At 41.6% G+C, this 22,217-nt stretch overlaps 1 protein-coding gene across 1 annotated transcript in view; it reads right to left on the bottom strand.

Annotated features, from left to right (window-relative positions):
• Positions 1–22,217, bottom strand: part of LOC126175756 (melanotransferrin) — a 140,313-nt gene that overhangs the window by 8,160 nt on the left and 109,936 nt on the right. The window contains exon 13 of the mRNA XM_049922723.1: positions 3,975–4,118. Coding sequence (XP_049778680.1) covers positions 3,975–4,118 — 144 coding nt within the window. The remainder of the gene's footprint in view (positions 1–3,974; positions 4,119–22,217) is intronic.

Below are 22,217 nucleotides of genomic sequence, written 5' to 3'. Positions count from 1 at the left end.
TTGAGTGGTGAAATTTGTTTTTGTTTATCTTGTACAGTTTTCAAGTTATTAATGCTCAAAGTTACCTTGACACTGACTCATGTCTCTCTTTGTTCCAGGTGATCCTGACACGTGAACAGAAGATCGAAATCATCCTTATATCAGGGAGAACGCAGCTATTGAACATAGCAGCTGACTACAACAGATGGCACCCAGACGGAGAACCGGTATCGTACAGCATGATGGCTCACGTGATCACCAAATTCGGGGAGACGGGCTATGTTCACGATAGGGCACATAGTGGGCGACCAAGGACTGCCACCAATGAGGAAACTGCAACTGCTGTTGTTGCGTCGTTTGTGAAAAATCCTAAATGAAGTACCCGTTGTGTGACCCTAGCATGTGGAATAAATCAAACCTCCATTGGCCGGACATTGCACACCAATAAGTGGCATCCTTACAAGCTGCAGATGCAACATCTACTTAACAAGGATGACCCTGATCGCCGGTTGGAGATCTGCCTGTGGGCTACTGAACAACACGAATTGGATCCTTCATTTGCCAAGGTCATACTATTTAGCGACGAGGCGTATTTCACTTTGAATGGGGAGGTTAATCGACATAATTGTCGATACTGGAGTGACACAAATCCGAACTGGGTTACCTCAGTTCAAGAACATAGTCCAGTAAAGGTGATGGTGTGGTGAGGTGTGGCATATGGGACACCTGCATCATTGGGCCATTTATCATATACAACACCTTAACTGCACCACAGTATCTGATGCAGCTGCAGGACCTTGTGTTCCCTTCCACAATGAATGCTGACGGCATTTTCCCATCTCATTTTCAGCAAGATGGAAGATGGAGCCCCTCCACACTATGGCATTGGTGTCCGTGAATGGTTGGAGGAACAACTGCCAGGGAAGTGGATTGGTCACTGTGGTCCTGTGGAGTGGCCGCCCAGATCCCGTTACTTAACACCCCCTGATTTTTATCTATGGGGACATCTTCAGCAGATAATGTATGCTGAGAGCATCCGTGATTTGAGACACCTGGAGGAACACATGCAACACGCCTGTGACCAAATTGTAGGAGACACTCTCCTCCATGTGCAGTCAGAGTGGTTGCAGCAACTACAGTTGTGCATTGCACGGGATGGACAACATGTAGAACATGGGTTGTAGCAGTCAGTATGAAGGTAATTTCCCAACTTTCAACATTAATAACCTCTACACTGTACAAGATAGACAAAACCAAGTTACACCACTAAATTCCAGATCTCAAGTGAGTGTTATTTGATGTGCCATACACCCCCCTTCCCATTAAAAAAAAAATATTTGAATCCAAAATGGCAGATTTCAAGATGGCGGCCATGAATGATGTTCACTCCAAAAGTTGCGGCCCCACATCAAACCTAGGTTCCCATATCACATTTCAATTTTCCCTTTGATCTTCCAACTTATGAAGGTGTCCAAGGACTTTGACTCACCCTGTATATGTAACTGCCTCCTAAAATCATGTTTCAGTTTTCTGCTATTATCAGGAAAGTACAAGCAATATTACACGGTATCCATCATGAATACTTATTTAGCTGCAAAAATATATTTTCCTCCTACCAACTATTACAAAATTAACATGCATTTCGCACAGTTTCTTCCTATTTCAATGTCATGTGAAGTACGGAAATTTGTTGTGGATTATTATACAAGAGGTAGTCATAAAATAATCTCAATGATTTTTGCCTATAGGCATTGATACTCACAAGATATAAATTATAGGAACTCAAAGACCTTTGAGGATGGTTTAATTTCACGTGTGAAGTCGGATAATGAATGACAAAAGGAATATTTCCTTGTGTGATATAATTACAAATTAACAACTTTCTGATGTTTTTACTTCCTTTACCTGTACTGTGAAATATTGCTTCTTGCCACATTTCATGTTTCTATGTCGTTGGGAAGTACCCTATAGGTTTTAATGAGAGAGTCTGTGAGTATCAAGAAATGTAACAAATGGCCATATCTTTTGATTACATTGATGCAGATGCTTAACTTTTTTACATCACCAAAGGACCACAGACTTCAGTATGTGGCATACATTTCAGCTTGATACATTCAACCATTCCTGACAAAAAGGGGTCTTAACTGGGGACAGAAAGACTGTCTGATAACAAATGACAAAAAAATTGCTTTCTTGAGGTAAAATTAAAAATTAACATTTTCAGATCTTTTCCTTTGGTTGTAGTGTGAAACCTTGCTTCTTTGCTAGTTTTATGATTCTACATCAACAAGAAGTACTGTAAATATGCGACAAAAATGATTGCACTGACTTACTCAACGTTTTTACACCACTAAAGACCATAGACCTATTTATGTGACATAAATTTCAGCTTGATATGTCTACCCATTCCTGATGAAAAGGGTTTTTAACAGTCAGTCAGTCAGACAGACAACAAAATGATCCTATGTGGATGCCATTTCTACTGTTTGAGGTACGGGACCATTAAAATTAAATTGTGTGATTAATTATTTGTTTGTCTGCAGGTATATGTCTGCACGCCTGGTATAGATGGCTAAGAAGACATCTCAACTGACCTGAGAAAGCAGCAATATTTCCACTGCTATCAGAAATTAATTACTACACAATACTTCCTGTGCTCAATAGATTGTGTCATTTTGTTTGGGATGCCTCTAAGTGTCATGCAATGTGCTGTGCACAGGGATTTTAATGTGTATCAAGACTGCAAACAAACAAATATTTAATTATGTAACTTTTTCTAGGTGATAATTAAAACTCATATATGAGAGTAATTTGTGATCTGTGGAGTTCAACATTCCATCAAATCCATACAGTGTAATGTAAAAATTCTGACACTGAATTACAAGATTATGGAAAAACACTGCAAGAAGAGACAATCACTCACCCCACAGAAGAAGTGGTGAAAGATTGGTGCAGGCTTTCCTCACACTATGTTTTGTATTCCATTTAAGATATTTTTTACAGTTTTAAGTTCATATATTTTAAGAAAACAAACTTACACAAGTGAGTGAAAAAATTGAGTGTTGGCTTCAAAGTATAATGAGTATAGAGGCAAAGGACAATAGGAAAGTTTGCAATAAATTATAAATTATTAAACCATTTAATATTATTTTCCACTACAGCTCAACATTGTTTCCCATTCTTATCAGTTCACTATTTAATATTAGAAAGACTACTACAGATCAAGACAGTCAAAGGTGGTAGTGATGGTGGTATTAGTTGTAGTTGTAGTAGTAGTAGTGGTAGTAGTAGTAGTGGAGGTGGTTGTTGTGTTCGGCCCAAGGATTGGTTTGATACAGCTCTCCATAGTAGTTTATATTGTGTAAGCCTTTTCATCTCTGAATAACCAACAACTGTAGCCCATATAAACTTGAACCTGCCTATTGTAGTTACATCTTCATCTCCTTCTTTCAGTCACTTTGTGTCATACATTTCTTCTCTTTCCAACTCAATTCACTATCTCTTCACTAATTATCCAATCCACTCATCTAACCTTCAGTATTTTTCTCTAGCACTACATTTCAATAGCTTTTATTCTTTTTTTGTCTGCACGTTTATAATCCAAAGTTTGCTTCCACGTAATGCTTCACTCCAGAAAAAGACTTCCTAAATCTTAAGTTTCCATTAGATGTTAAAATATTTGTCTTTTTCAGAAATAATTTTCTTGCAATAGTCAGTTTGCATTTTATATCTTCTCTGCTTCAGTCATCATCATTTACTTCAGTCCAAGTAGCAAAACTCATCTACAATTCTTTTAGTTTCTCGTTTCCTTACCTAGTTTCCTACGCACTGCCCGATTTATTCAACTACACTCCATTCTCTTTACTTTCCTTTATTTTACTTTATATGTATCATATATAGATATTAATCTACTTCTATATTTTTGAGACCCTGAAGTGTGTGCACAAAAATTAAGAATCACACAGGAAGAGAGACTTTTCAAGAATAGTTCTTACCATCTGGACACAGGAGTTCAAAATCATCAGTGAGAGTATTGCGAGCCCACCATTCTCTGCGCTTGCCATCAGTGTTTTCCATTACAGTTGTGTGTTTCACAAAGGCAACATCTCCACCCCCTTCAACCAAGCAGCGGAAAGCTCCTGTAATTAAGATAGAGACCTGCTGTTCAAATTTTCATATCATTCTGTAAAACATATCACATCATCTGATACAAACACAATACAATGACAACAATAAAGTTTAACACGAAAATTGAGACATTTGTGATACCATGGTAAAACCATAATTGTAGACATACATTATTTTCTGGTCGTAACATGTAATTTTACATGCCATGGCAATGTCAACGAAGTACAAATTACAGCATTATTTGTGCACACAGAAGTTTTTTTTATGCTAGTCTACAATTAATACTTGTAACGGAGCAATAATTCACTTCAGAGTGGACAGCTGGTTTTACATGCACTTTACAACTGCACTTATTTCTAGCACATGATGGTTGCTTACACCGTTATTCATGTTAAATCCAAGTTACACAAACATTTGTGGATAAGTCACTGCTTTTTAACAATATTTCCAGGCAACATCTTAAGATCAATTGGCAGAGCTCTGCTGTAATCATTGCACAGCTTTCTGTATTGGTATGATTACCAACCACCAGTCAACCATGATAAATGGCCACCACCAAACTGGTGAAAAGGAAAATGAGCCACCCTGTGACGTAACATGTCACCGAACATAACATGCTTGATATTACTGGCTGCTTCACAACCTGGGTCATCTGAATCCTCCCCTGCACCGCCAGCTTTTCTGAACTGCTCATATGGGACATTCTACACTCCCAAAACCATCCTGGCCTCAACCTATGATAACCTAGTGTCATTATGCCCTCCACCCAACAGTTTCTGACCCCTCTATCCTATAACCTCCTTCCAGCTCATGTCCCCTCACTCTCAATGTGTGCCGCTCCCTGCCAAGGCAACCACCAGTCTTTTCCGCTCTCTGCACCTCGCCTTTTCCACTCCCTCACCCAAGGCCTCCAAACACTGCCCCTGGCAGCCTTGTCCTGCCAAGTTCTAATCCCTGCATGCTTCACTAGACAGCACTCTTCTCTCCCCGACCTGCACTATGTTACCCCTTCGCCTTTGCTGCTCAAATCCTGATAGCCACTTTCATTCAACTCAAGTGTTGCTGTCAGACCAGAGCGGCAGTAGATACTCTTGTGTGTGAGGTGTGCCTGCTTGTGTGAATGAGTGTGTGTTTTACTTTCCTTTCTGAAGAAGGATGTGGCCAAAAACTTTGTGCGTAACAGTCTTTTTGTTGTACCTGTGTCATCTTTATAGTGGGTAGCAATCTATCCTTTTCATAACTGTTGATATTCCAGCCTGGACTTTCCACTGTTTGATTTAGTTTGATATCTTAGCTTGACAAAGGACTGAATTTCTTTTTGTTATTCATCACAGTTACTGCGCTAAATCAAATTAAGTAAAGCATTGCACAAAATTTTATAGAGCTTGCAGAGGTAAAAATGCATTGCCTAAACTTTGTGTATGGTTGATTTTAGGACATATGAGGTGCTACCCAAAATTTTAGAGACTGGTGCTGCCATCTGTTGAAAACCTTACCTTTCGACTAATGGTCACCATCACCCTAGGAGTAGTTCCCATCCGCACGTACACACCGGTCCCAGCACTTCTGCCACTGGTCAAATGTTTTCTGGAAGTCCTGTTCTTTGAGAGTGTTTATCACCGCCAGCGTTGCTTCCTGAATCCTCTCTAGAGTGTTGAACCAACGAAGGCCTTTCAACTTGAGTTTCAGTTTTGGGAATAGCACGAAGTCGCAAAGTGTCAAATCTGGCGAGTACGGTGGGTGGGGTACAACCGCTATGTTGTTTTTTGCCAAAAAGGTCATGGTGAGCAAGGATGTGAGCCAGAGCGCATTGTCACGATGCAGCAGCCAGTTCCTTGGCGCTAAAGTTCGGGCCGTCGGCGGCACATGTTTTCATGGAGCCATCGTGAAACATCACAGTAGATGCGGAATTCCGTGTCTGGTTGGGTGGGACGAATTCTTTGTACACAATTCGCTTGGTATAAACAAAACGATGATCATGCTCTTCACCTGTCTCACTTTTTTGGGTCTTGGAAAGCCTGGGCTCTTCCACCGGGACAATTGTTGCTTTGTCTCTGGAACATAACCGTAAATCCAGCTCTCGTCACCGGTGATATTCCCGAGATTCGCACAGAATCGCTGTTCTGTTCGCAGATCCATCGTAAAATCGCCACACACCAAACACAGAGTATTACGGAAATCACTGTGGACACGCAACACGTCCTCCCAGCTGAATGCTACTCCACACACTGACTCGTCAGATATGCAGCTCTCGCCACGTAGCAGTGCAAAGCTCTACTACTCCAACTTTCCAGATGGCAGCACCAGCTCTGAAAATTTTGGATTTCGCCTCGTACATCGTTGTGTATGAAATGTAGATAACGTACGGAAATTTTATTTCAAATTGAGAGAAGAACGATATCGCATTTTGTTCTAGAATTATTGTTCTTACATTCAGTGGACGGTTTCATGTAGTGTGCCCAGTTCTGTCCATGAGGACTTGCTGCCTGCTGTGAAACATTTAACATCCAATTTTAAGAAAACTATTCCATGAAAAGAGGAAGGAGGAAATAAGATTCTAAAACTAAGGCACGATGTTGTACATGTGCCACACCCAAAGAACTAAATTCTACATGAGACACGCAATACTTCCCTTGCACATAGATTCCTTTGATACCTACAAGAAAGGTAAGATTTCAGTTGTATGTACTACAGTGAAATGATTATGGATGATAGTTTTCTAAACTTAATTCCTGGCATTATACCTTACTAAGACTAAAACTATCATGTATCTATCGAAAGTATCAACAAGTTAAAAAATAAAGCTAATAAATATTCACAAGAGATCTTTTTTTCTTTCATTTAAAATTAATGTTAGGTTTACACTGAAAATTAAAAACTGGAAATAGCCAAATGGAATACAAACAAATCACAATAAAATGCTGTTCAGTATTAATGCAAAGTGCCACTGAGTAATTCTCCTCAAAAGTGAACGGCAGGAAACACACTTACCAAAATGGCCTAAGTTGATACACAGCAGTGCAGCCACACAAGTGAGCTGCAGCATTTTCAGCCCTATAATTTTAGTGTCGAGTCATGTTACTAACAAAGCAAGGCCAAGAAAGTGCTAAATGTTGAAGGTGATACATTTTAAAACTCGACAAAAATGTCAGCTCCAACTTCTAGTACAGTACTCTCTTCCCATCTGGTGCACTGGGATTCACTCTAATTACAATAAAACATGCCTGTGCGTAACATACTTTTGCAAGTTGCAATAAGGATAGTTAATGCATGGACAAAATGAGTACTGCTGTGGTAATTAATTTGTATGTGGAGAAGAAAAGAATCTATATACATGTCCGAAAGAACAGATACCATCGGTGACCATGCAGCTCGTTGGAATGAAATTACAATGAAATGAACACCCTTAGCTGCTTACATGCGTTGACATACGTCAACGAGGACAGATGAAAATGTGTACCCAGACCAAGGACTCAAACCCGGGATCTCCTGCTTACATGGCAGATGCTCTATCCATCTGAACCACCGAGGATAGCGCGACTGCAGGGATTTATCTCTGGCATGCCTCCAACGAAACCCACATTCTCAATGTATTGTCCCGCACTACATTCGTAGTGCCACCACCCATTATACTCATTACTCGCGGCACGATATATACTCAATAGTACGTAATAATACGTAACCCACTTCCAACCCATAACCAAAAATTTTTTTTTTTTCCGCTTTCAACACTACCGCTGCTATAAAATCCACCGTTTTCAGTTCACAAACAGTTCCTTTCAGCTATTAAACAACCTTTTCGGCTAGTTTTAATATCTTTTGCTTCATTTCCATTTCCGTTTTTCTCACATCATCGATCATTTTTAGCCGCTCCCCACAGGTTTTAACGTCATTATTTCTTCATCAGACAATTGTTAGCTTCATTTCCATAATCTGCCACCACCAAACCACCCTTTTAATACATCCTCACGTAGTTTTTTCGAAATTTTCCCGTATTTCTCCACCCTTTAACGTGTTTTGGCGGCAACACAACCACCTAACCTTTATGCACATCATTATCTACCTACACAAGTTCACCACAGGATCAACATAGCCCAGCTCTAACCAACCCTTTTTCGCCTTTTTTCACACCAGATCTCCATTTGCTTTCTAGTTTTACCTTTATCTCTCCCCATATATTTTTATATTTATTTTCATTTTCATTTCAGCCTCGTGTTCCACTTTCCACCTTCCAGTACCATGTCACCCTCACAACACCTCCACAACGAGCCCATTAAGTTTTATTTACATTCCCTCCGCAAACATGCCTTCGCCCTAACCAGATTACACTCCCATATTTTATTTTCTCAGGCTTGTCTGACATTTGGCATCACCCCCAAAGGCCTCACACTTTAAGGTCCCATCTCTGGCTGCAACCCTTCTTTCCATCAGTCCCTATACCAGTTCCAAACCGAACAATCCATTGCCCTCACCCACCTAATCCTTCACCTACACATCCACTCAGTCAATCAACACACCCATCAACTCCTGTCCCTAATAAAAGTCCTCAATCTTTCCTCCCCCACATCCACACCGGTTGTTCAGAGCATCCTCCTACAGGCCAACCGCAAATTAGAACAGCATGCCACCCTCCACCTTAAAAAACTATCCAATCTCCTGGTTTCCCACCTCCGGAAAGGCAACTCACTCACCCTTCACAACCTTTCCAGCAAACCTCAACCTCCTCTCATTGCACACAAACCCAGTCTCTCCCATCTACTCAATCTCCCACTTCCAGCTCCACTCCCTCCAAAACCTCAAAATTCCAATCAACACAATCTGGAACCACAACACCCCAATTCAGTAGTTAACCTCTCCTCCAAACCTCTCTCCCAATCCGAAACCTCTATCCTATCCAAAGGCCTCACCTTCAGCCCCACTCCCAGATTTAACCAAACAGCCCTTGTCAAAGATTTACTGTCCTACACCCGTACTCTCTGCTGGAAATATCACTTTGCCACGAAGAAAAATGATCCTAATCCTACTCCTAATGATCCAACTCCCCAAGATACTATCCAAATTGAACCATGCCTGGAACAGTTCCGTCCTCCGTCACAGCAGGACCCACTTCCTCTTCCTCAAAATCACCCTCTCCTAACCTTCCAGGAATTTCTGACTTCCAGCCTTGCCTCACAATCCTTCTTAAAAAACCTTAATCCTACTCCCAACATCACCACTGCTGAAGCCCAGGCTATCCGTGATCTGAAGGCTGACCGATCCATCGTCATTCTTCCAGCGGACAAGGGTTCCACGACTGTGGTACTTGATCGTCGGGAGTATGTGGCTGAGGGACTGCGTCAGCTTTCAGACAACACTACTTACAAAGTTTGCCATGGTAATCCCATTCCTGATGTCCAGGCGGAGCTTCAAGGAATCCTCAGAACCTTAGGCCCCCTACAAAACCTTTCACCTGACTCCATCAACCTCCTGACCCCACCAACACCCCGCACCCCTACCTTCTTCCCAAAATTCACAAACCCAATCATCCCGGCCGTCCCATTGTAGCTGGTTACCAAGCCCCCACAGAACGCATCTCTGCCTACGTAGATCAACACCTTCAACCCATTACATGCAGTCTCCCATCCTTCATCAAAGACACCAACCACTTTCTCGAATGCCTGGAATCCCTACCCAGTCTGTTACCCCCGGAAACCATCCTTGTAACCATTGATGCCACTTCCTTATACACAAATATTCCGCATGTCCAGGGCCTCGCAGCGATGGAGCACTTCCTTTCACGCCGATCACCTGCCGCCCTACCTAAAACCTCTTTCCTCATTACCTTAGCCAGCTTCATCCTGACCCACAACTTCTTCACTTTTGAAGGCCAGATATACCAACAATTAAAGGGAACAGCCATGGGTACCAGGATGGCCCCCTCGTACGCCAACCTATTCATGGGTCGCTTAGAGGAAGCCTTCTTGGTTACCCAGGCCTGCCAACCCAAAGTTTGGTACAGATTTATTGATGACATTTTCATGATCTGGACTCACAGTGAAGAAGAACTCCAGAATTTCCTCTCTAACCTCAACTCCTTTGGTTCCATCAGATTCACCTGGTCCTACTCTAAATCCCATGCCATTTTCCTTGACGTTGACCTCCACCTGTCCAATGGCCAGCTTCACACGTCCGTCCACATCAAACCCACCAACAAGCAACAGTACCTCCATTATGACAGCTGCCACCCATTCCACATCAAACGGTCCCTTCCCTACAGCCTAGGTCTTCGTGGCAAACGAATCTGCTCCAGTCCGGAATCCTTGAACCATTACACCAACAACCTGAAAACAGCTTTTGCATCCCGTAACTACCCTCCCAACCTGGTACAGAAGCAAATAACCAGAGCCACTTCCTCATCTCCTCAAACCCGGAACCTTCCACAGAAGAACCCCAAAAGTGCCCCACTTGTGACAGGATACTTTCCGGGACTGGATCAGATTCTGAATGTGGCTCTCCAGCAGGGATACGACTTCCTCAAATCCTGCCCTGAAATGAGATCCATCCTTCATGAAATCCTCCCCACTCCACCAAGAGTGTCTTTCCGCTGTCCACCTAACCTTCATAACCTCTTAGTTCATCCCTATGAAATCCCCAAACCACCTTCCCTACCCTCTGGCTCCTACCCCTGTAACCGTCCCCGGTGTAAAACCTGTCCCATGCACCCTCCCACCACCACCTATTCCAGTCCTGTAACCCGGAAGGTGTACACGATCAAAGGCAGAGCCACGTGTGAAAGCGCCCACGTGATTTACTAACTGACCTGCCTACACTGTGAAGCGTTCTATGTGGGAATGACCAGCAACAAACTGTCCATTCGCATGAATGGACACAGGCAGACAGTGTTTGTTGGTAATGAGGATCACCCTGTAGCTAAACATGCCTTGGTGCACGGCCAGCACATCTTGGCACAGTGTTACACCGTCCGGGTGATCTGGATACTTCCCACTAACACCAACCTGACAGAAGTCCGGAGATGGGAACTTGCCCTTCAGCATATCCTCTCTTCTCGCTATCCGCCAGGCCTCAACCTCCGCTAATTTCAAGTTGCCGCCGCTCATACCTCACCTGTCATTGAACAACATCTTTGCCTCTGTACTTCCGCCTCGACTGACATCTCTGCCCAAACTCTTTGCCTTTACAAATGTCTGCTTGTGTCTGTGTATGTGTGGATGGATATGTGTGTGTGTGTGTGTGCGCGAGTGTATACCTGTCCTTTTTTCCCCCTAAGGTAAGTCTTTCCGCTCCCGGGATTGGAATGACTCCTTACCCTCTCCCTTAAAACCCATATCCTTTTGTCTTTCCTTCTCCTTCGCTCTTTCCTGACGAGGCAACCGTTGGTTGCGAAAGCTAGAATTTTGTGTGTATGTTTGTGTGTCTATCGACCTGCCAGCGCTTTTGTTTGGTAAGTCTCATCATCTTTCTTTATATATATATATATATATATACATATATATATATATATATATATATAATAGAGGGAAACATTCCACGTGGGAAAAATATATTTAAAAAGAAAGATGATGAGACTTACCAAACAAAAGCGCTGGCAGGTCGATAGACACACAAACAAACACAAACATACACACAAAATCTAGCTTTCGCAACCAACGGTTGCCTCGTCAGGAAAGAGGGAAGGAGAAGGAAAGACAAAAGGATATGGGTTTTAAGGGAGAGGGTAAGGAGTCATTCCAATCCCGGGAGCGGAAAGACTTACCTTAGGGGGAAAAAAGGACAGGTATACACTCGCACACACACACATATCCATCCATACATACATACAAGACACAAGCAGACATTTGTAAAGGCAAAGAGTTTCAGATTATGGAAATGAAGCAACAATTGTCTGATGAAGAAATAATGACGTTAAAACCTGTGAGAAGCGGCTAAAAATGATCGATGATGTGAGAAAAACGGAACTGGAAATAGAGCAAAATATATTAAAACTAGCCGAAAAGGTTGTTTAATAGCTGAAAGGAACTGTTTGTGAACTGGAAACGGTGGATTTTATAGCAGCGGTAGTGTTGAAAGCGGAAAAAAAAATTTTGGTTATGGTTTGGAAGTGGGTTACGTATTATTACGTATTATTGAGTATATATCGGCGGGATAAAATTGTATACTGGATTACGGTAAAAAAAGGAGAAGGTGAATAGAAAGTAAAACTGCTGGCAAAAACAGAAGGAGGAAATAAGATGACAGAAAAGACTACGAAATGTAACAGTGACAATAACAATAACAATAACAAACGTGATTGTTGGGTTCAAATTAATGATATGAATATAATAGAGGGAAACATTCCACGTGGGAAAAATATATTTAAAAAGAAAGATGATGAGACTTACCAAACAAAAGCGCTGGCAGGTCGATAGACACACAAACAAACACAAACATACACACAAAATCTAGCTTTCGCAACCAACGGTTGCCTCGTCAGGAAAGAGGGAAGGAGAAGGAAAGACAAAAGGATATGGGTTTTAAGGGAGAGGGTAAGGAGTCATTCCAATCCCGGGAGCGGAAAGACTTACCTTAGGGGGAAAAAAGGACAGGTATACACTCGCACACACACACATATCCATCCATACATACATACAAGACACAAGCAGACATTTGTAAAGGCAAAGAGTTTCAACTCTTTGCCTTTACAAATGTCTGCTTGTGTCTTGTATGTATGTATGGATGGATATGTGTGTGTGTGCGCGAGTGTATACCTGTCCTTTTTTCCCCCTAAGGTAAGTCTTTCCGCTCCCGGGATTGGAATGACTCCTTACCCTCTCCCTTAAAACCCATATCCTTTTGTCTTTCCTTCTCCTTCCCTCTTTCCTGACGAGGCAACCGTTGGTTGCGAAAGCTAGATTTTGTGTGTATGTTTGTGTTTGTTTGTGTGTCTATCGACCTGCCAGCGCTTTTGTTTGGTAAGTCTCATCATCTTTCTTTTTAAATATATATATATATATATATATATATATATATATATATATATATATATATATATATATATATATATATAATAGAAGGAAACATTCCACGAAGGAAAAATATACCTAAAAACAAAGATGATGTGACTTACCAAATGAAAGTGCTGGCACGTCGACAGACACACAAACGAACACAAACATACACACAAAATTCAAGCTTTCGCAACAAACTGTTGCCTCATCAGGAAAGAGGGAAGGAGAGGGAAAGACGAAAGGATATGGGTTTTAAGGGAGAGGGTAAGGAGTCATTCCAATCCCGGGAGCGGAAAGACTTACCTTAGGGGGAAAAAAGGACAGGTATACACACACACACACACACATATCCATCCATGTGTGCGAGTGTATACCCGTCCTTTTTTCCCCCTAAGGTAAGTCTTTCCGCTCCTGGGACTGGAATGACTCCTTACCCTCTCCCTTAAAACCCACATCCTTTCGTCTTTCCCTCTCCTTCCCTCTTTCCTGATGAGGCAACAGTTTGTTGCGAAAGCTTGAATTTTGTGTGTATGTTTGTGTTCGTTTGTGTGTCTGTCGACCTGCCAGCACTTTCATTTGGTAAGTCACATCATCTTTGTTTTTAGGTATATATCACTAACAAACACACAAAATTCAAGCTTTCGCAACATAACGGTTGCTTCGTCAGGAAAGAGGGAAGGAGAGGGAAAGACGAAAGGATGTGGGTTTTAAGGGAGAGGGTAAGGAGTCATTCCAATCCCGGGAGCGGAAAGACTTACCTTAGGGGGAAAAAAGGACAGGTATACACTCGCACACACACACATATCCATCCGCACATACACAGACACAAGCAGACATTTGTAAAGGCAAAGAGTTTGGGCAGATATATATATATATATATATATATGGTATCTGTTGTCCGAATGAACAGATACTATCGATGACCATGCTGCTCGTTGGAATGAAATTACAATGAAATGAACACCCTTAGCTGCTTACAGGCACTGACATACATCAACGGGGACAGATGAAAATGTGTGCCCCGACCGGGAATCAAACCCGGGATCTCCTGTTTACATGGCAGATGCTCTATCCATGTGAGCCACTGAGGATAGCGTGACTGCAGGGATTTTCACCTGACCCCGTTGACGTATGTCAATGCCTGTAAGCAGCTAAGGGTGTTCATTTCATTGTAATTCCAGAAAAGAATCTGTGGCTTTCTGGGAATTGTTATAAGATGTTTGCTGGGGTATATTACAGACATTAATATTCAGATAAAATAGACAAAGTTTGCAAAAAATATGATTTACTATTATCAGTTTTGCTCATAAAATGTGAACGTCATCAGATAATCTTTGCCCTGGTGGCAACACTTTCAGAAGTGGTTTTAACCCCTATGTTTTTATACCAGGGCACTGAATCTCTGATGACACTAGCATGTATCAAGCAAATCAAGTAATAGTGAACCAACTTGTGCGAGACCTGTGACTGTTTTACCTGGATATTAATTACAACAGTCACCATGTCCGCTGCAGGCAATTCCTGTGCTTTTTAATGCTACAGACATATTCAAATTGTGATCAGGGATGGGTAATGGGAGGTGGAGGGAGGAGGGGGAGGGGAAGGGGGAGGGGAAGGAGGGGGAGGAGGGGGAGGAATTGCAAGATGTTGCTGGCAGCTGGTAACTGACATTGTGCACTGGAGTGCAAGAGAAATTCCAGAAAAAGATTGGAGACACTGTCTGGTACTTTTCTGCAGAGGCTTAATCCTTTCTTGGCTGCTAACAGCAGATACACCACCCCTGTCCCGGTAATATTTGTCCATGAATAGTGATAAAACCAAACAAAACTATGTCATAAATTGAATACTAGCATAAGGGCCACCTCTTGCACTGTCTGCCTCCTGCAGAGACATATGATTAGTACAACAAAATTATTGATTTCTCAGATTCTAAATCACTCTCTCATAGTAGGACATTATCTGACAATTCAAATGCCTTGAACTGCAGTTACTGAACTGGAAAAGAAGTGAAGTGGTGCAGGAGGAACATCTGATTACTTTGGTGTTGCTGAAGAACAAATTGAGAATTTAGCTGAGATACTGAACTGAGTCTAATGAATGGCCAGATGTTAAAAAATATCGTTCAGGGTCTGAAAAGCATAAAATATTGCCACATCAGAAAATGTCACTCCACGTCTGTGACAGGACTAACATGTGGGGTAGTCCTGCCACAGACCCACCAAAGGCAGGGCCGCCTGTGAAAGCACCCATGTGGTATACCAACTTAGCTGCAACCACTGTGCAGCTTTTTATAAGGTGTGTTCAAAAGGGTCTGAACTTTTGAAATAGCAGAGGGAGTTTGCTGTGGCTACTGAGCACACCTAGTGGCAGGTTTAGACAACAGACTGGCATTAGCATTGAAGTGAACATGTGCACCAGCTTTTCGTCAGACTAACAAAGTGACAACGTAAGAACTTGAAGAACAACATGTTTGTGTGAAGTTTGCTATGAATTTGACAAACTTTTACAGACCTGATTGCTTAATCAAGCAAATGGGGAAGAATGTCAGTCGGTATGTATACCAGGCCTGGAAAACTTTCCACATCAGCAGATAACGACAATGTCGAGAAAGTTCATTCTGTAATTCGTGGATAGTGTTGTTTAACTGTTTGAGCAGCTACTCACAAAATGGGAATCAGTGTAGGATCATGCTATGAAATTGTGAAAGAGAAACTTGTGATACTTTGTGTCAGTGTATACAGGGACAAGGAAAAAAAAATTGACGGTTTTTTCCCGGATTTCCCAGTTAGAAATACATTTTCCCCTGGGTGAGAGTGTATTTTCCCTTATCAATCCTTTGAATGGTTATGGTTTTATACACGGACATACAGTTTCCCGGCACTTTAGAAAATGAAACTCAGGAAAAGAGACACGTTTTGGAAATATCTTTGATGTGCAGCAACATCTACACTGCGTATTTTCGTATTCTGACAGCACACATTGGAATTCCACCAAACACCGCCTGTTACTTTCCAAAACATTGAAATCGAGATTTCGATGTGCTTTTGTAAGCCGTTCATGGCTTATGTCATGTGATCTCGTCAGCCGATGACAGCGGATATTCAGCATACAACATGTGATGTAGTCAGCCAACAGCAACATCACTGTTGAGTAGCACGAACACACAAACAGGAAAAGTTAATAGTTTAAAGTGTTGCTACAAGAAAAGCAAAGCTTTCACATATAATACTGGTCTCAAGCTGCAACAGAAGCTAAGCTTTCACATATACTGTTGATCTTTTTTGCGCGTGTTACACTTTAAGATATATCACACAAATGTGCCAGTAAAATTTTTAATAATGACATATATGTCTGATCTTCACGGTTCGAAATTCTTCTGAATGGCTTGTCATCAAAGAATTAATTTTTAAATGAGAGTCAAACGCTCTGTGATTTAATAAAGTCATGGTACATTCTTGCACATAGCTTAACTTACGTAAAAGGATATTTACTTTGAAAGTAACGCTTTTCAAACCACCATTCGCAATATTTTCCCGCGACCTGTTAGAAATAGATTCATATCAGCAGTTGCCAGAGCGCACAGATAACAGGCGACACCGCGCTTGGGTAGCTATCATGACATAGGAAGTCCGTATGTACGAACATGTAAAACATTGAAAGATCATACATTGTCATAAAAGAAACAAGACATTAAAGGATACTGCAAGAGCATCAGAATTTCGTGAACCATATTAAAATGTGCACATTCGCATGTCCAGATTCCCAATGAAACAGACCTCGACCTGATATTAAGCTTTTCAGTGTGGTTTTCGGGATGTAAATTTTCTTGGAGCACCGATACTGTATTAAATCATGCTTGGGTCTTTATTATGGCATAATGCCGTATGTGCTAGAAAATGGGAACGTGCACTTGAAATGCAACGAACTGTTGAAACTAGGCAGTACTGTGGAATTATACATTTCGTTTCAAATACATTGACTGCCTCTGCAGAAAAGGTTAACAAAAGCCTAATTTCTTTCGCAAACAGACAAAAATAACTTCATTGTTCCACAAGGTGATTAATGCTTGACTGTCAGAAAGGTGGAAATACAATAAAATCTGAAACTAATGACATATTTCAGCCTTCCGTAATTATGTGAATGTGTTTTAATTCACTTGATAGCTCCCAGCCACAGATATCCGTTTTGTTTTCATTTGACGTGAGAGTAAACGAAGGGGAAACAGCAAAATCACTAAATGTAAACACGGATCATGTGGAGTCTACGCACTATAGCTCAGACTGCTCTGCGCATCAGCCCCGAATCTACGACATTTGCGAACCGGGTCAATATTTTAAAAAAAATCGAATTTTCAAAATACGTTAATCTTGTAGCGCATATCTTTCTGAAAAGTCTGAAACATAAAACATATGTATTCGAGGAAATGTAATTCATATTATTTGGTCTTAAGTATGCCAAAGTGCAGTGCTACGCCTCTTCATAAAGCATTTTTCTACCGTACGTCCAAACTATAATCAGGAGAGTGGAAATTGAAATGTCCTGTGGTGTCTCTCCTGCTCCCAGTCGGCCGGTTTGACAGCATGTCCCTCCTTAAAAAAAATCTCACAATTAATAGCGGATGGGTTTATTTGTAATCGAGAGAACAAGAAGTCTTCACAAAATCTGAACTCTTTATTGCATAATAGCTAATAATTTGCTGTTTTGCATGACATAAAATTAAATATAGGATATATAAAACCAATACTGACAAGAGATAAGCAAGAAATTACACATTTCTTCAAACCTTAGCTCCTAGCATTTTTTCCTCTTTAATCTTGCGACAGCTTTACATGGCGTGCTTTCCTTTCTGCGAAAGAATCTATTACCTCATCAAAGTTCGTCAAACGTTTTGCTACATGAAAAATCAAAATGTCATTATCTAATACTGAAAAAGCTATTAATACAAATAATACCCAAGACTGGTGTGGTTTCTCGATCTGATTACATCTATTTTGTCACTGTCTGCTAGATAAAACAAAATAGGCCTTTCTAATATATGTTTCTGAAAGTATTTGTATGGAGTGTATCCATGTATGGAAGTGAAATAATGGACGATAACTAGAACAGAATAGAAGCTTTTGAAATGTGGTGCTACAGAAGAATGCTTAAGATTAGATGGGTAGATCATATAACTAATGAGGAGGTATTGAATAGGATTGGGGAGAAGAGAAGTTTGTGGCACAGCTTGACTAGAAGGAGGGATCGGTTGGTAGGACGTGTTCTGAGGCATCAAGGGATCACCAATTTAGTATTGGAGGGCAGCGAGGAGGGTAAAAATCGTAGAGGGAGACTAGAGATGAATACACTAAACAGATTCAGAAGGATGTAGGTTGCAGTAGGTACTGGGAGATGAAGCAGCTTGCACAGGATGGAGTAGCGTGGAGAGCTGCATCAAACCAGTCTCAGGACTGAAGACCACAACAACAACAACAACAACAACAACATGGCAGCAATTTTGTAACACACCAAATAAACGAGACTGTTTCGGCACAAATGGCCATTTTTATAACATGACAGAATATAATCCAATAAGTACCCATATCAAATGTCTATTAGGCCTACTACAAGCAAAAAGCTTTATGTTAGGAAATAGTTTCACATTTCATTCATACGCACCAGCTTCTCAAGCATGAGATCGAAAAGTAGTATTACAAAATTTTTACATAAATTTGGAATCGTCTTATTCTTCCGTAATTTGTGTGATGTCCCCGTTTCTTCTCCTTCCTAGTTCTAACAAACAATCTTGTCATCGCCAATTCTGTAGCTATTGCTGCCACTGTCAAAATCTGTTCGCCGATTAACTTCACTAACCCTGCCAGAATCACATGTTTAGTTATCCCGCGATTATTTTCTGGTTAGGCATTATTATGTGTTCGAACAACACGTTTTCCGCATTACTTCCATGCGGCTGCTAGCCCGGGACTGTACTACTGGTCCTTACCAGTGTAGCAATCTAGCCAGGATTTCGCAAGTAATTATAACAACACTGATCATTCGCAAACCCAATCAACCACACAATCAGACAGTGATTGGCATTCATTCGTTCGGCTTTACTCCCTCAGCTCGTATGGCCCTGTCCCCTTTTGTCCACGAAAAGTTTATTTCTAGATGCAACGAGGATTCTCCTGACAGAGACATCACGTACACTATGCATGCATTCAAAAGTCAACTTATGATTCAGTCAGAAATCAACTTAAAATGTGTTCAACAATGTTCAAAAACTAACAGGGAACCGTTTCAAAATGATATGAATAATTGATAGGCAAACATGCGCTAGATATGCTACGAGCTTTGTGAAACAAGTCTTTTTTACTCAAGAATATGAATTTGGCACCCCCTTTCCCTGGTAGCATCTAGATGCTTGCAGCGACTGCTTGCTCAGCCAACAGCCACATTCCTGTTTCCAGAAGCGGGAGAATCTACTACTCAAATGTGACTCAACTGCGCATGCGTATGAGCCTGTACGTAACTGCTAAAACAAATCAAATGTAAACAATTGCAACTTCACGCTCATTGGAGGCAATTTGTTATTGTGAAGTACTGCACAGTCTTCCTAAAACCTCTCTCACATTTTCAATTGGCAGACGCTTGCATGATCACTCTGTGTAGTTGTTGTATATGGCGCATTTCCTTTGCAAATTTAAGTTATTTTCGGTTTTTTTCTCTCATTTATGTTTTATTGTTGAAGTAGTATTCTGCAGTAGCGGCATACAGTAATATCCTTTGTTAGAGTATCAGTTCTTACCAGTGAAAAATACAAAAATTTAACTGAAAACTAAAACAATGAAAAATTCCCGGAATTCTAAAAATATCCCGGGTTTTCCCTGTTTTCTTCCGGATGAAAAAATTCCCGGGTTTTCCCGGTTCTCCCAGGTTGTATACACCCTGAACATTAGTGCTGCATTTGTTGACTGATGATCAGACAAGATCAATGTTGAAACTGCCAGGAACTGAGGGCCACTGCAAATGGCAATGACAACTTCCATAAAAACATATACAAGTAAACGTGGCGAGACATGTTTGAGGCTATAACATCGAAACAAAGGTGCAGTGTTTCCACTGCATGGGCATAGGGTCTCCTTGTCCAAAATAAGCAGGAATTGGTCAATTATCAAGGTGATGTTTGCTGTGGTTTTTGATTGCAAATGGAATTTGTACCACCTGGTCAGATGGAAAACAAGGAAATCTACAAGGGAATTTTGGGGGGTTTGAGGGATGCTGCACACAAGAAAAGGTCTGAATTGTGGAGAAACCAGACTTGGATGTTGCATCACGACAATATGCTAGCAGGAGTATTATTCCATGCCCGCAGCTATCTGGCAAAATATCAGATGGCCTTGTAAGCCAAAAACCGGTTAACACAATAAAAGTAATATTGTAGAACAAAAAAAAACTGGTACTTTTCATTTATTATCAGACTCCTGTTATGCCTGCCTCACCCACTTTGTTCTCCGGACCTAGCCCCAGCAGGTTTTTTCCTGTTGGGAATGTTGTACTGATAGTGGGGGGTGGGGGAGGGGGGAGGGAGGGGGATTACTTTGAGGAGAATCTTTGAGTCTTTCCACTGATGCCAGCTTTTTTGAATTGTACGGGTGGGAACTCTCCCAGTAACAAATACTTCATTCTAAGTCCTCTGGCCTCAATCTTTGCTGGGTCCTGTCATCCATCCAGCTCTATAAATTCCCTGCTTCTACGCTGGCCTCACATGTCTTGCAATCCCGCCAGCTCACATGCATAGTCCTTTCTCATTCTCTCCCTTTTTTTTTTACCTCCATCACACCTGCCCAATGCTGTTTATAGCAGTCCACCATCCTGTCCCCATGTCTTTGCACATTCCCACAAAATCTTTCCCCGCCCGTACTCTGCTATTCCTCCCAATTCTCACATCATGACTCTTCTGTACTCCCAGTACACATCTCAGTGGAGGTTGCTGCTCACTGCAGTCAGGCCTAAGTGCCAGGAGACGACAGAGAACGTATGTGCGTAAATGCCTCTGCAGTCAGTGCTTCGTGTCTATGTGATCTCTCGGGTTTTCTCAGTGTAGTTAATTAATAGTGAGCTTCCGAGTGTTCTGTAAGCTGTTTTTTTTCCATTTTATTCACAATATTTCAATTACTGACACAGCCATCTTCTTCAGGTGCTGCAAGTTTCACTGTTACGTATACTTGCTGCCTGGACTCCAATCAAACTATGAACTATTGTTGGTCACTTGCCGCTATTTATAGCCAAATTTGATTCCCAAACCCCTCTATGACCTATGATGCTGTTTTGTTTTTTAAAGCTTGCACTGATATTACATGAAACACAAATTCTCTTAGCTTTTTCCACCACTGGTCGATATATTGGCCAGTAGGATTTTAATAAATTGAGTGGTGGATCCCATGTCCGTGTCCTCTCCGGGGGACACCACCTTGACGAAGCACTGTCCGTGCGGGTGGTAGAGGACCTACTGCCGGAAAGGCCTCAGCGGGTGGATCAGACTAAGTGTGTCCCACAATGTCCCATCTTCCCTATCCACTCCTAGTCCTACCCAACTCCCTGACCCAACCCAAGGTGTGATGCGATCCGTGGCAAGGGGTGCATGGCACATGGAAAGATGTGATGCAAATCGAGCCTAAGGGATAACGGGCAACCTACCTGAGTAAGTAGCCTTACACAGTACGGGGTATTCGTGGTGTGGACCTTGTAGATCCCCAATTCTTGTGGGACCAATATGGACACGACTAAAGAAAACAAAGAGAAACAAACTTAGGGGCAAATGGAGACCTCACATATCCAAACATCTGGGTCAGTACTGATGGAAGGCATTCCCACTACTGAATCAGGGTCTAGACCTAAGCCAGAAGTGGGAACTGTAACCGAGAAGCTAGACCAGATTAAGATCAAAGGCTTGTCTGGAGCCCAGAGGAGGAAACTACTCAGGGAACAGAGGAAAAAGGAAGGGAAAGAATGGCTTCCTAAAGACAAATGGAAGGAATTAAAGGGACTTGAACCTAAGACCCCCAGGAAGAAACTGAATCAGGTTGAAGGGGATACACATACCCCCACTAGATCAGAGACAGACACATACCCCCACTAGATCAGAGA

This window comes from Schistocerca cancellata, chromosome 3, assembly GCF_023864275.1.
Source record: "Schistocerca cancellata isolate TAMUIC-IGC-003103 chromosome 3, iqSchCanc2.1, whole genome shotgun sequence".
In the NCBI taxonomy this organism is placed as follows: Eukaryota; Metazoa; Arthropoda; class Insecta; order Orthoptera; family Acrididae; genus Schistocerca; species Schistocerca cancellata.
Note: the sequence above shows the minus strand (reverse complement) of the source record. Positions and strands in the feature narration are given on the sequence as shown.